The 14,047-nt window shown below is 41.9% G+C and overlaps 1 protein-coding gene across 16 annotated transcripts in view; it reads left to right on the top strand.

Moving 5' to 3' along the window:
- The window catches only part of LOC111252492 (uncharacterized), a 115,239-nt gene that overhangs the window by 86,095 nt on the left and 15,097 nt on the right, over positions 1–14,047 (top strand). For 3 of the 16 annotated variants that reach the window (XR_015319741.1, XR_015319749.1, XR_015319751.1), the window contains 3 exons: positions 3,023–3,106; positions 8,183–8,328; positions 8,684–8,830. The exons of 2 other annotated variants lie outside the window; for them this stretch is intronic. Coding sequence is in view for 1 of the 14 variants with exons in the window: in XM_086978312.1 (XP_086834438.1) it covers positions 3,023–3,106 (84 nt within the window). In the remaining 13 variants the exon portion in view is untranslated. Of the gene's footprint in view, positions 1–3,022; positions 3,107–3,286; positions 3,419–4,842; positions 5,295–8,182; positions 8,329–8,683; positions 8,831–14,047 lie in introns of those variants that run through there. 11 more of the 16 variants (XR_015319742.1, XR_015319750.1, XR_015319740.1 and 8 more) reach the window with 6 other exon arrangements.

A 14,047-nucleotide genomic window follows, 5' to 3' on the forward strand; every position in this document is an offset into this window, starting at 1 on the left:
GTGTGAACATGTAATTATAATAATATTTTTTAATATTAATAGTAAATATTTTGCTAGTGCAGAAGTTCCTCCATTTGCAAACCGCTCTAGGTATTTTTGGCAATGTTTAGCTTTTTTAGTGAACTCTGTGGCCAACCTGAACGAATCCCTACGTAAACAGTACATAAAGGATACCGGCGGGCATAACAGTTTGCCCCCGAACATATTTGAAACATCTAAGAGAAAAGTTTGCCAAGCTCACCACCCGGGGAGAAAAACTTCCTGAAAAGTGAATATGTTAACATCGTCTTTCGTTGGGCCCTAATCTACTTTCCAATCGTGTCATATCATAAGTTCGGGCATATTATACAAAACCATGTTAAAGCAAAGTGCTATTTTGTTATACTGCCCCCTTTATTTTGAATTTGTTCTAAACCTGATGTGGGATCGATACACCCTGGAGCCATTGGCTAACCCGACACTCCGTGGAAGCGACCTACGTTTGCTGGTATTAAGATTTCTCTGTTTTGACGGCAGGACCTCTTGGATGATTTGTAAAAATTCTCACCGACAAAACACCTAAGAAATCGAACGTAAAAAGGTATCAACATACGAAATGAACTTCCTATTTCATCTTAGGCACGCCCGCGCCGGAAGGAATGTTCTCATTTGCATGTCTTATAGGATCACTACTTTTCATGCTTGCACGAGCATAATATTCTATGCACGCATTTGACACGTGTGCAAAAATATCGCTTCTAAAAGCTGAAATTGTATGTTGCGGGGGCCAAACCCTCTGTGTTGTATTGCTTCCATTATCATCAGCAGAGGGCATCGGCTTTGGACATGGTTATACATGGCAGTCTTGAAGTTTAACTTGCATTGCGATCCTAAATAACTGCTACGGTGAGGTAGTTTAAAAATGATAATAGTAAACAACAAGGTGAAATTTTTATTGTATCCTTCAGGGTTATTATTAAGAGAAACAGAGTAGGTCTTAACTACTATGTAGCAAATATCCATATGGTTTATACCTCAAAGCCTGATACGCTTTTGCTTGTCTAGTCCAGACAAATTTCTATATGCTCATTGAGAAAGTGCCGATCGAACTTCAGTGAACTAGTTTTATATGCTCTATTGGGTAAAGGCAATATAATAGGCTCATACAGGAAGCAAACTTTTAAGCGTCAAAACAATTCTTCATCCAAATATAGCATCCAAATTCAACAAAAATCGGTCGTATAACTACTGAACGGAAAACATCTATCTTGAACATGCAAATCTTCGCCAATGACGACATAGTCTACTTGCTGATTTAACTTTACAGAAGTGTTTATATTTTTTCGATAGAATGCGATAGGCCCGAAGGCGCTTTTGAAAAAAAAAGAACAACAAGTTATCGAAGAGGTCATAAATAAAGTGCGAGCGACATCGACTGCATATTAAAACTTATGGTTCTACTACTGATGGTACAGCTAATGGTGGTATAAACAGAATTTGCATATTTTCTTCATGGACTGACATTGCACAATAAATAGTGAGACGCAAACTAGCGGGCCAGAAGTGTATTTCCTTTAGTTTGTTTGTTCCTTGCCTGTTCGCCCGCTTCACTGACCAGATGGCCCATTTGTTAACAGGTTATGTTGCTTCGATCGCGTAGGATATACACATATATACATCCATGTGTGTATATTGGGGTTGTAGGGTAGGAGGCCGTCGTGAAGCACGATGTCATCCCCTCGGCAGGACGAGAGACCCAGGAGGCACATAAAGTTTCACTAATGACCCCCGTTCGCCTTGCTAACTGCTGCTGCTGCTGCTGCTAGTCGCAGTTGCAGCTCTACATAGCGGCAGCAGTAGCAGCACGTGTTCGCTGCGATCCCCTACATCCGCCTTTTACTACCGCTACTAGGCTGGTCGGCAGCTGCTGGCGGCCAACACTGGCGCAGTGAAAGAGACAGCGCATGTTGTAACGACGATATTGAATTGCGCTACCTCTCTTCGCGGCAGCAGAAACACAGAGCGCAAAGTTGAGGGGCCCGGAAAGACCCAGGGCTTAAGGATTGCGCAGGGACGCACCGAACCCCTAACGTCTAGGAAAGCGCTAGCCAAGATGAGATGCAGGATGTGGCCTGATGGTGGGCATATTAGCAAACAGCTTGGTGCATCTTAGAAAGAATTCGCTTTTTCGTCCAAGTACACAGGGAATGAATGCATAGGGCAACAGAAACAAAACGAAGCCAAAGAAGACATAGATCACAAAGACCGCAGATGCAGAGGAAAAGCCAGTGGTGGTGCATTCTATTTTCGCCGTCATCAGCGGGACTGGTTAGGTGCTGTGTAGGACACACGGTCCTGCCCAGCTGCTACAAACAACTACTAACATGACCATCGTCCAGTTGTTCGAGGGGTGAGAATGCTGTGCTACGTAAGCGGACGAATCCCGAAGAGCCAGACGGAGAAGAGCTACTGCGTGCGCAAGTAAGCACGCCCGTAGCACCGAAGATGAGACTGACGAGGAATTACATGGAGCAGGAGCTACTAACTTTACTACTTTAGCCATTAATAAATCTAGGTTTACTAGCATTAGCTAGTAAAGTTAGTTTCATTAATGATCCGTTGGTGGTACGAAGCACGTCTTTGGACGATTTTCCCTCCGCAACTAGATATGTAGTATATGAACGCATATGAACGCATGTTATGAATCAGGGCAGACACTGAATCATATATGTACTAAATGCGATTAATCCGCTGATTTTAGAACTTGCATTTTATGAATTTACGTCTACTAAACGGTCTCAGCTTCGCATGACACGATCAGTTATAGTGAACCTTTCTTTGTAGCGTTTTCTAGTGGGGATAGCTTTATTGCGTCTGGCATTAACCTAAATATCTCTTGTCGTTGATTTCCTATGATCAGGGGACGATTTTCCATAGCTTTGGTAAAAATGTCGATAACAAGTTCAAATTGAAGGTCCTAGGCTATAGAGTAACAGGAGCTAACTAGCAACCACCGATTCCATGGTGCACGGTTTGGTTTCAGATTAGCGGAACAGGTGTATGGCGAGCAAACGCAAACCCGCCTTAATTTAAACGAATTCGATCTAGACTTCAACCAGCTTCAAAGGTGAATATGTAATGTTAATATACGTAGTCAGGTACTGTGACTTGAGACCGAATCGTTCTGTAATGCCAAGGCTTGTCCACTGACAAATGTCTCTTTCTGGTACATGATAGGTTAAATTAGGCCAAACAGTAAGGTAAGACTTCCGTTTTTCATACTATTTCCCATTCACCGTCTATGCAGAAGAGGCATGCGACATCGCGACGATTGACCGGCACGCTCGAGCGGACAGCTCTGCCGATAGCGGGTCTCTCGAAAACAGACACGAACTCGTATCTTTGTATAATAATAAAAAAGTTTAAGTATGTTGTTCAATTCGATTCTTCAATTTGGTATCCTGTGGAAGCGCTCAATGTTGACGCGGATAACCCGTTCCTATCAGGCACTTTCTAATGAACTAACATGAAGGTTTTAGATAATCCATCTGTTCATATCGCTGAAAAACACCAGAGCCCGAGAATAGCTGAGTTCATTAGGAATTTCAGCAAAAAATACATTGTACATACTCATTAGCTGAACTGAAACTGAATATCAGTATATTACTTGGTTAATTAGCTCAGGATGGTAATTTTTATTTGACTTACTTAGATAAAATGCCCTCCATTCGTATCGCAAACTGTTATCTTGAATAGTTTGTTTTAGTGACTAGTTAGAACTAGCTGAAGAAACAGATACGGTTTTCAGAATGCCAGAGGGTTTCGTCTGTGGGGCCTTTCCTTCATGCAATTCTTATTACCTTGAGGCGTGTACATGTTCATATAAGAGGCTTTTATTTCATTTTTTTTTTTACTCATTGTTAAGCTCAAACATCGCTAAATATATCCCTTTTGTAATCTCTAGTCCGATTCTTTAAAAGGAGATAAATGTTACACGGTCTAAAATGGAACCTAGCTACTGTCATAATCTGATTCATTTAACGTGAAATTTATCGTTGTACATTCATTCTAAACTTAATTATATTTACTAAGTGTGCGTATATTTTGTTTCTATTTCGCGTTCATCGTTTACCCACACGTCTCTTACAGTTTATTTAAGAGGGATCGAGATTTTCCAGTTTGTAACTGGCGAAGGCAAAATGTTGCTTATTGAGACCCCTTTCTATTAGCCTTCGACAAACGTACATTTACATCCCATAGCATTATCGTTATATATAATGTGGCGCAATAAATATATGAGAAATATTTTTGTCGAGTAACTTGTGCTGCAAGTTCTACTTTCTGTGTTAATTGGAAAAACAGGGCTTTGCTTGAGAATTTTCCAATTGTCTGTTATTTTGTATATTGTTATTATGCAATACACAAGGAAATTTATATCTGTCTGTGCAATACAAATACAATGATACCAACAGAATTATTGATCGCACAAGGATTGTTTAAGTGCAACTCTTGATTCTTATTCAAGATCTTAAATGTTGGCCTTTAGTTTCCAAAATGCCTGTTACAGAAGCTCTCACAGAAAAACAAATTCGGTACGAGATAACATTGATGTCTTAGTAATAATGGTATGCCCTATTTGTTTATCGAATTGTCAACCAATTCCCAACAAATGGCTCCATAGAACACATTTTTTGCTGCCCCTGTTATGCGAGTTGCTTACAAATAATGGAAGCTTGGCCCAATAGGAATATTAATTGGATAGAGACCTATCCATCGTCTCTCCACTCTGTACTTCTTTGTACTTAGAATATTCTAACTATACTATGTATTTTATATTACCATTAAAAAATTACTTCTTTTCAGAGTTGTCTCACTTTGTACACCGATGTACACACGATAATAGTCGCAATTATATTGCTCGTGGTGAGACGTTCCTTATTAAATCCCTATGTTTCCGGAACATGCACATATTAGGAACAAGTGATTTAATGGCACAGAAGACCTGGCACGAACAAAACAGAGTGCAGAATTATAATCAGGATGTTATGGCAACGATTTCCACTAGGTGTTACGGGTACTGTATTTAAAATGGAGGAAATTTACAGCTAGTCAATGCCGAATAGTAGTATTAACTTATGTACTCCGTACTGTTCATAGATTGGGCTACTACGTCCATGCAGTATAAACCCGTTCAATAGTAATGAACCATGGATTTATTTAAGAATAATAAATAGCGTTTTCTATTTACACGGTTGTGTTATATACGTCCTTAGCGGGTCCTGAAGCAGCGATACATAGGCTCTTTCATTCATAGGCTTAACAGGCGAAGCCACCGCGTCAGTTACATACGGTTTATGCGAATCACAATTTATGACAGTTTTTCTACACGCAACTAAACTAATGATACCATTAGCTATAAGTCGGTTGGGTGGGAAAATCTGTCCCTTTTTCAATATTATTTTGCCAGTATATACATATACTCGACCATCTTAAGGGTAGTCGTAATTATATCGAGCACATAATAGACCACGTCAGAAGATAGCGGCAAATGATAACACAGAGGAATATAGAAGGGCAAGAATGGGGCAAACAGCGAAAAGGCTCTCTGTTCTGGCGACGCTATCGAGAGCGATTCTTCGTAGCGAACAACGATACGAGAGGCGTGTACATGACCCGATCTGCACAGCAATTTTTGCTCATTGACTTTTGCACATTCTGTTAATTTAGTGGATTTTTTTTCTGTACTGCTAAAGCATCATCTGGAACACCTATGGCTGAGCTCGTGCTCTGTCCCGGAACCCATGCTTCTCTTTTCACGCTTATATGTCTCCTGTTAACGAACACCGAGCTCTATCAACACGCCCGAACCAACAATATCTTGGAATTCATTGGGCAAATTTTCTAGTGACGTGTAACTGTCGTTTTATTTACTTGACTAGGATGTCCGCTAGTTAAAAATGTCCTAAAGCAAAGTGACGGTCTGTAACTTACAAGGTGCGTACAAGCCATCAAACAAGCAATGGCACACTACGACCATATTAACTATACCTATTAAATATTAAATAACCGTTATTTTAGTAAACTTTCCTGGACAACTGAACGGATGCTGTTGTGAATATGTCTATAGTTATAGCATTAAATAGCTTTATAAACATAAACAATATTGTACAACGTACCGTATGTATAGATGTACACTGTATCATCAAATGGATTAAGACGAAGTAGTCCATGGAATTGACACGCTTCTAAATTGGTGCGGTGGAAGGCAATTTTTCTTACACGCCGACGTATATACATATATATATATATATATGTATATACGGTGTCGGCCAAAGGTCTTCTGACCTGAAGTTAGAGAACCTTTATCTCGCATTTGTTAAAGTACTAAGAAGTGAATTAAATTACGCGAAATGTTAAAAAAAAAGACTCATTCCTGACAGAGGCACTCTGATTTCCATTTCGCGTGTCTATGATGTAATAGCTACGACAATGACTACTATGACCATCTAAGTGGTTTTATTAACTATATTAGAATATCTTCCAGTACGCCTAGGTTTAGAATTAGGAAGTTTCTGTTACAACGGTGTTGTAGATTTTTATCGTGACAATTTCGGTATTTTTGGCTACATTACAATTACAGAAGGGTTTGTAAATGTCCAGAAGCTTTCCAACCTTATATTTACCTATCTGAATATGTTTCTTGCATAGATTTTCAGAAAAAAAAAAACATTGCAACACAAATCTAAAGCAATTCAGCTGAACAGTTGAACTAGCTAACCAATACAAGCATTTAACTAAAGCTGAGTCTCACTTCAGTGCTTAATTGAGTAAAGCAGAAAGTATTTATAATAATTGTCTGATATTGATACGTATTTTCTTACTATAACACCATGTTATATTGTATTACCGTTGTGTCGTAGATTGTTTACATAAAGATTTTATCGACCAGCTAAGGTAAATACCATAGAAAGTATTCCTTGTACAAAGCTTTGGGAAGAACCTTTATTTTCTGTGGGCGCAGATCAGCGTTTACTCTCAATAGCCTCTGGGTATTTATCGCTGCAAGTAGAGAAGAGCATGAGAAGAGTACGCTGAGAGACCTGGTCAGGTCCACTGGCTCTACCTTGCTTAGTTCCATGGGAAAGCACTCCTATTTGAGCAACTTGGGACCACTGGTCTCCCATTACCGTGCGTGGATGGTATGGCTTGGCATTCGCTAGCCTGACTGTCAAGGGCCATGCATTCTGAGGGTTCTCAAGGCCCGTGGGTCTGCGCGGGCTTATGTGTAGCTGGACGCAACAAGCAGGAGAAAGGACTCATCAGAAAAAGAGAACTAGAGGGGTATCTTTGGGGAACGCAGGGAAGGGGACAATGCGGTTGCTGCTGGTCCTGATGGAGATCGCTCGTGAAGGAGGTCCTTTTTTTTCTATGGATGGCCATTCTTTGTCATCCCTGCCTCTCTATTCCAGAAAAAAAGACGACAAGAAAGGGATCACTTGGTAGGTCGCCTTTTCTGATGCAGTACGAAAGACAAACCAGAGGCAAAGCGACAGACCGACGTACATTAGATAGCCGCTATGTTCCTGTCGCTGCTAATGCTGCTGCTACTGTTGCTGATATCGGGGTAGAGGTAGATGGATGTCTGAACGTATTAGGCTGCTTATACCCCGCATTCTTTTCAGCGAACCTTTGACTCAGACCGTTGTATGTCGCCGTCTTTGTCGACATCCGCCACAGAAAGGTCCATGAGAGAAAACTAGAGTGAAAGAGAGCAAAAGTCAGAGGAAACAGAGTAGACAATCGGAGATACAGTGAGTCCAAGAAGTCATTCATGTTCATTGGGCTGAGTATCCAGCTAGCTTCGATTAGAAATCGATTAGAAACGTCTAACGTGGTCCTTCTAAATACCAGACATGTTTTCCTTGATTAATTTTTTCAGTCCAATACAAGGTTGCCTGCTCATGGACTAATCAGTGCACATATTTTATATTAAGCCCGGTCTTGTAGGTTTTCAAAAGAAATAATCTCAATGATAAAAGAGAGCTTAAAGCTTCACAGGATCACTGGCATCTTTAGTTGACTCTAACGGGAATTCCGATGAGAGATTTTAACTCAACGGATGATGTCTAAAAACTTTTCACTGGTTGTTCGAGTTTTATTTCTCCTCCATAGTAACTATCTTTGTTTTTGACCTTCCCCGTAGCAGGCAACATCTCTGGTATCCCTGTCGTCAATCAGCCCCTTTCTCGCCGTTGGTCTTATTTCATACGTTCTTCCGGCCGATCGCCGCATGTCCCTGCACCGTTTGATAGATGAACGTATTCGACCTTTGGTCACTCGTCTAAACAGGTACATATAAACATGGAAAGATCAAAATTCCCGCAGGACTAATCTCGTCTTTCTCACAAGCCATTGACGGTTGTCGTTGGGTGAGGTGCTATTGTTGCCATAGAAGTGGTTTGTTCGCTTTGCCATACCCGCCCGCTCCTCAGCTCTTAAGTCTCGCTTCCGTTTTGTTGTTTGCCCCCGTCGTCTGCCTGTTCAACGTTATTTTAGCGCTTGATGTGGTTAGTACTGCTGTACTCCCGGGGCTACCGCAACGACTACTTTTTTATCATCATAACTGCCACGACTACGACCACAGAGACGGTAGTTTTCCATCCGTTTCTCATTCGTTTTGCTTCCTTTTAACCGCTTTGTTTAGTATGACTTCCTTAGGTTCGGGCGTGGCCGCCGTGCAGCTGTTTCTACTTCTCGACCTTGTCTACGTAATAGAGTCACCAGCAGCTATAATAGTAGCTACGCTGTAACAGTTGAACAACACAGCATGGCATAACCTGACAAGCACCAAGTAAGTATTCCAAGAAACAATCCGCTTTGTTGACGTAAGGCAACTTACTTGTATCCTTCCTGTCTGTCGTAGCATTGCTTCTATCCCAAGGTAGCAGCCTAAAAAGCAGCCCCCAAAAAGACACAACTAAGCCCATTACCGATAACGAAAACGCAGTAGCTGTCGAGAAATGGCCGACGCTCACACTCTGCCATTACGGCACACATGTTTTTATATTTTTTTTTTCAATTCAGCACAACCCCCCTAACCCAACACTTTGCAACGTGTCTATTTCTGCAGCTCATCAGGTAGATATACCGTCCTCGGCCGCCCTTTTCCTACTATCAGTATTTTTCTGTTTCCCTTTCTATTTCTTATCTACTTACTATTACCTCTTTCAAGTATGCACTTATATTTTCTAGTAATTACTAGTGGCCTATTGCTTTAATCCATTTCAGTTTTTCTATATGTCTTATTTTAAACTGTGCTAACTTTACCATAGGGGCGTTAGATACACTGTGCTGGCTAGCTGCTTCCTTTGGGAGGTCTCTTCTGCTTTGGCTGCTGTTGCTGTCATTTCCTGTATCTGTTGGTTAGTTGATAGGTCTGCCTCCAGCTGACCGACACCGATACATCCGCTCTCTTCTGTATTTCTCTCTTCGTCGCGTTTCTGTCGTTTACTGTTTGTATTCTATCTTCCATTTTTCCGGGTTCTCTTAGTTCATTCGTCTATTTTTTCTGTGTCGTTTTTCGTTCCTCTGCGCATTCACAAGTCTTCTTTCTCTGCTCTTGCCTTCCTTCTCGCCCACTCTCTCTTTTTCCCAATCGCTTCTCTTTCTCCTTTTTTCGCATTGGATGACGGCGACGACGACGACGACGGAGAACCGTTTCATCTTAACTTGTTGCTGTTATACGTTGGCTGTGGTCGACAGACCCGCCATTCCTATTTTCTTTATTCGAAACTCATATGAGGCCTCTGTCCCGTTGCCCATAGTCCTGCAGCACACACCAGAACTTGCGTGTTCAAGCTCGTGTTACTACTGAAACTATTGGAGTAAAGTCACTGCTACCGCAACTGTTCGCTTAACTCCCGTCCTTTTTCCGTCGGGCGCTGTCGGTTTTTCCATCGACTCTTTTCCTCTTGCTCTGTATCTTCGAAAGAATGAATGAATACTTCTACTAGCAGCAGCGGTAAGAGCAACACCACCGAAGAAGGATCGGGACCAACTTCTTGCCTTTAGTCCCTCCAAACTCGCCAGCGGCGTGCTTCCAACTCTTCAGATAGCTCCTCACGCATTCTTGGCCTGTCGAGCAAACGCAGCCATGTCCTAAGGAACCAGGAATAACGGGGCTAAAGAAAAGGCACGTACAGCATAACTCCTACTGTTGGTGGAAACGCGTAATTTCAAAGGCGCCAGGCACTCACGAAACGGGTAAAAAAACGGGTGGACTTGGCAGACAAAATGGAGAATGGTTCGGGCCGAGAGACAAAAGAGAAAAACCACTTAGCTGCTCGTATCTGAGGGATTCTGCTTGCCGTTTCTGTTCGTACGTTGCTCTTGACTAGCGTCTTAGGTTATGGCTACCCGAACTCCAGCTGAAGGACCAAATGCAGGCCCTTACATTGGGACGAACCGGCACAGGCGCTGAGGAAAGTAATGAGCGCATGAGCTAACGCTGACGACTCACCCATGGTACTTCATGCAAATTAAAAATGCAATCTCAAAAAACAAGTAGTAATTGATATAATAGTTGCAGCAACGGGAGCACGATAATTGATGTTATTAGGGTGAAAGGGAATTCGCATGCATCTTGAGGGTTCGTTATATGCGATCATTTCATACATTGACTGCCACTAACGGAACAAATGAATTCCACGTTTTCCCTCTTGTAGACAAATGTATAGGTATTCAATTCTAGTATTGTTCAAAAGCCAAAAACGAGGCCTACTTCAAACCAAAACTCTAACATTCCAGCTATATTTATTTCAACAGTTTTAGAGTGGACCGTCCTGCAAACAAGCTGTTGACTTACCGTCGTTTTCTGTTTTTTTGTCCTTGGTAATGCTTTAGAATACTCGTACTAGTGCTAGTCTAGCCATATCTGTTTAGTGCCAAGTTCAAAATTCCATAATTATTTTCTAAGCTGAGTAGCACCTGATCGTTTATCCCGTCAAAAATTGTTAAAAAAAAGTTCAAATGCTACGAAAAAAATCAATTAGAAAATGATTTTTGTTGAAAAGAGATCGAATTCGTTAACGTCCTAAAAATTCAAACAAATTCTGCCGCTTGAAAGGCATTCCATTGACAGCCGCATCAACCCATCAGGTAATTTTAGTTGAAGCGGGTGTAGCTGAGCCGTCCGATTGAAGGTCTTGAATGATAGCGAACAGCTGGACTGGTTCGATGGATGAATAGTTTTCATTCATTGAGTAGACAGAGGCGGTCATCTTGCCATATTACTGTATCATCAGACGGCTTATCTGTTCGCGATCCGATGTCATCACCGCCTTGGCATCAACGAAGGGTGTTGACGTCTGGGGCGCCTTTGCTGCGATAGAACCAAACACCAGAGCCCCATTACCAGGCCCCTGCCCCGATCATATCCTTCCTGGCCGCGCTCAGCAGCGCAAGAGGGGTGGTCTAGGGGATATGACTCAAACACTCGAGTCACCAATTGAGTGTGTGTGCAACTATCCGGCATCAGCCCATATTCCTGCTCTCCCAATTTCTTGCCTTCCTCCTCGTAGAGACAATTAATAGTCAAACGGCACTGGGTCTGCCAGCAGACTGGTAGCATTGCTGCCTGCCTGCCTGCCTGCCTGCAACCAATTCCTTGACTGAACCATCTCTCTTTCGTGCCGTTCGCTGCTCTTAATTTCGTTTCATTAATCTTAACTGAAACGTCACTGTCGCTGCTGCGGATGCTTCTATTGCCTGTCCTTGCGAACGTGCTACGACTTCGCTTGAGGTTATATTATCAATATAGAGATCATCGACGCGTCATGCCATAAGAGACAACGCCCGAAGACAATCTGTTACGCGAACGTATGTTGCTAAGTTAACTTACGATAGTAAGTCGAACTCTGCCAACTCATCATTCTGAAAAGCTTATTTCGCCGTTATGGTAATCTTTTACTGACTTGTTCAATTCCAGGATAACAAGCTTATTGTTCGATGCGATCAACATTGCTTAGATCAAAGCGCACAGTGGCTGTAGCAGGCGCCAGTATCGCTTGATAGCGGCCATTATTTTTTAACAACTGAGAAAATAGTGGCCGCTTTCGTCATCTGTTTAATGCTTACTTTGGCGATGACCGAAGGCATATACGACCGTAAAGCTTCTCCAAGGATGTTTTCTCTTTGCGTTACAATATGCCGTTTCGACTCCAGACACGGGTATGTTGAATAGCAAACTAAGATTTATTATCAACATCTCGTCAGTTGTTCTCCGACATCAAGAAGCCGCCGAAACAACTCAAGATTGGTGGGGTGTGGAAGGCGTGCGCCGAGGGCTTAGCTGAATGTATTACCCGAGAAAGGCTTACTCAGCTCAAAGATAGCATTTTCGATGTAGGAAAATAATCTTTTCTCACTTTTCAAATTCTGTGAGTGTCGTTAAAAGTCACTTTTGAAAATGGAAATTATTGAGAGGCCCTGAACCGTAGCTACAAGGACCTCACCGCCTGCACCACACATTTCCTGGGTCGTTTCCGCAAACTTTATGTAGACGAAAGTTCGTGTCTCCCATTCTATTTTTCAAGCCTTACGGGAGTCTCGTAGAATCGTTACTTTTTCAGAAGGAATAATTGTAAGATCAACCTGTATCTTTCAACTGCAGGATTTTCGTTATACACCTAGTAAGCAAATAGCTACTGCCTAAAAAAGGCCGCTGCATTTCATATTAATTCCTCTTTCACCTGGCATATTTGGACTTCAAGCCTTATGTAAAGTGCTTAGTCCGAAAACAAACCCATTATAACAGCACTGTATAACAAAAATAGGGCCTTTTAAGGGTAGATTTCATTCGAGTGTCAGGGGACGAAAAATTATAGATGTCAATAAATAAGCAGAAATGACTGCTAGATTTGTAACAACCGGATATTCGGTGCTATACAAGTATTAATCCCGGTATGATCAACGGCATGATCAGAAACTGATCAGGAAAAAATTTGTAATTAAATACTAAGCTAGGCGTGATGGATCGGAGCTAGGCCATAGATCATTTTTGAGTATTTTAGTATTTGAATTGCGTATTACGGGTGCGCATCATAAACCCAGAAGCGTGCACCTTCAACATCTAACAAGACCGCGATGTATCGACTCGACATTAAGTGACGGAAACATTTCCGCCAAGCGTTTCTATTGCCCTTAATTTTAGAAATTTAAGAGGGCCGTTATTTAGCAGGGTACGAAAAACGTGAATAAGCACTTCATATAAAAAGGGCGTGATTGAAATGCACGTAACAAGGGACTTTGTGCCGTTTACATCTGTGACAAGTTTAAAGGGTTCTTCCTTTTTTCAGCAGCACTTAAAGCCGAATGAACATCGACAAGCGCGCCAAGCTGGTGGCAGCAGATCGGTGTTGGACAAGCAACGTGTCGCCAAATTGGCGCTAAAAATATTCGAAAATCATCTGCCCGTTTTCTAAAAGGACACACTTAACTCTTATCATTGCATACGACTGCATTGGAATAGTCAAAAACGCAGCCATTATAGTCTTTGAAAGGCAGCTCTGTTGCCCAAGTTCAAACTTCAGCCTTGGAAATGGTCAGTCACTTCATTTGGATTTAGTACACGTTAAAGCGTTGGTTAGTTGACGTCATCATATTTTCTACAGGAACTTACCTCCTGACTGGGTAAGTCGCATTGAGCAAAAAATACATGCGACACGTTTTCGCCGTCTACAACAAGCAAGTTCCCTAGCTCTCTTTTCTATGCGGACCCAGGTAAAAATACGTTCGAATATCCTCGGGTATACCGTAGTTTGTATAATTATGCATCCTAAGTTGGGCACGGATCAGTTTCGGTTCACTCAAATCTGTTACGTGGTCCGCACTACGCAATGATTTCAGTGAATCGTACCGTTGATTTGGGATGTTCGCCGTTCTTTTTAAAAGATGCTACCGTTAGCTGTGCAAGACGGTGTATCGGAAATATAAAGAATACCAAAAGGTGCGTCTTATCCTAGGCCATCGTAAACCTCTCTAGAACTAGTCTGGTAAGCCTACACTGTCC

Source organism: Varroa destructor, unplaced genomic scaffold (genome assembly GCF_002443255.2).
Source record: "Varroa destructor unplaced genomic scaffold, Vdes_3.0 BEIS01000001.1, whole genome shotgun sequence".
Classification (NCBI taxonomy): Eukaryota; Metazoa; Arthropoda; class Arachnida; order Mesostigmata; family Varroidae; genus Varroa; species Varroa destructor.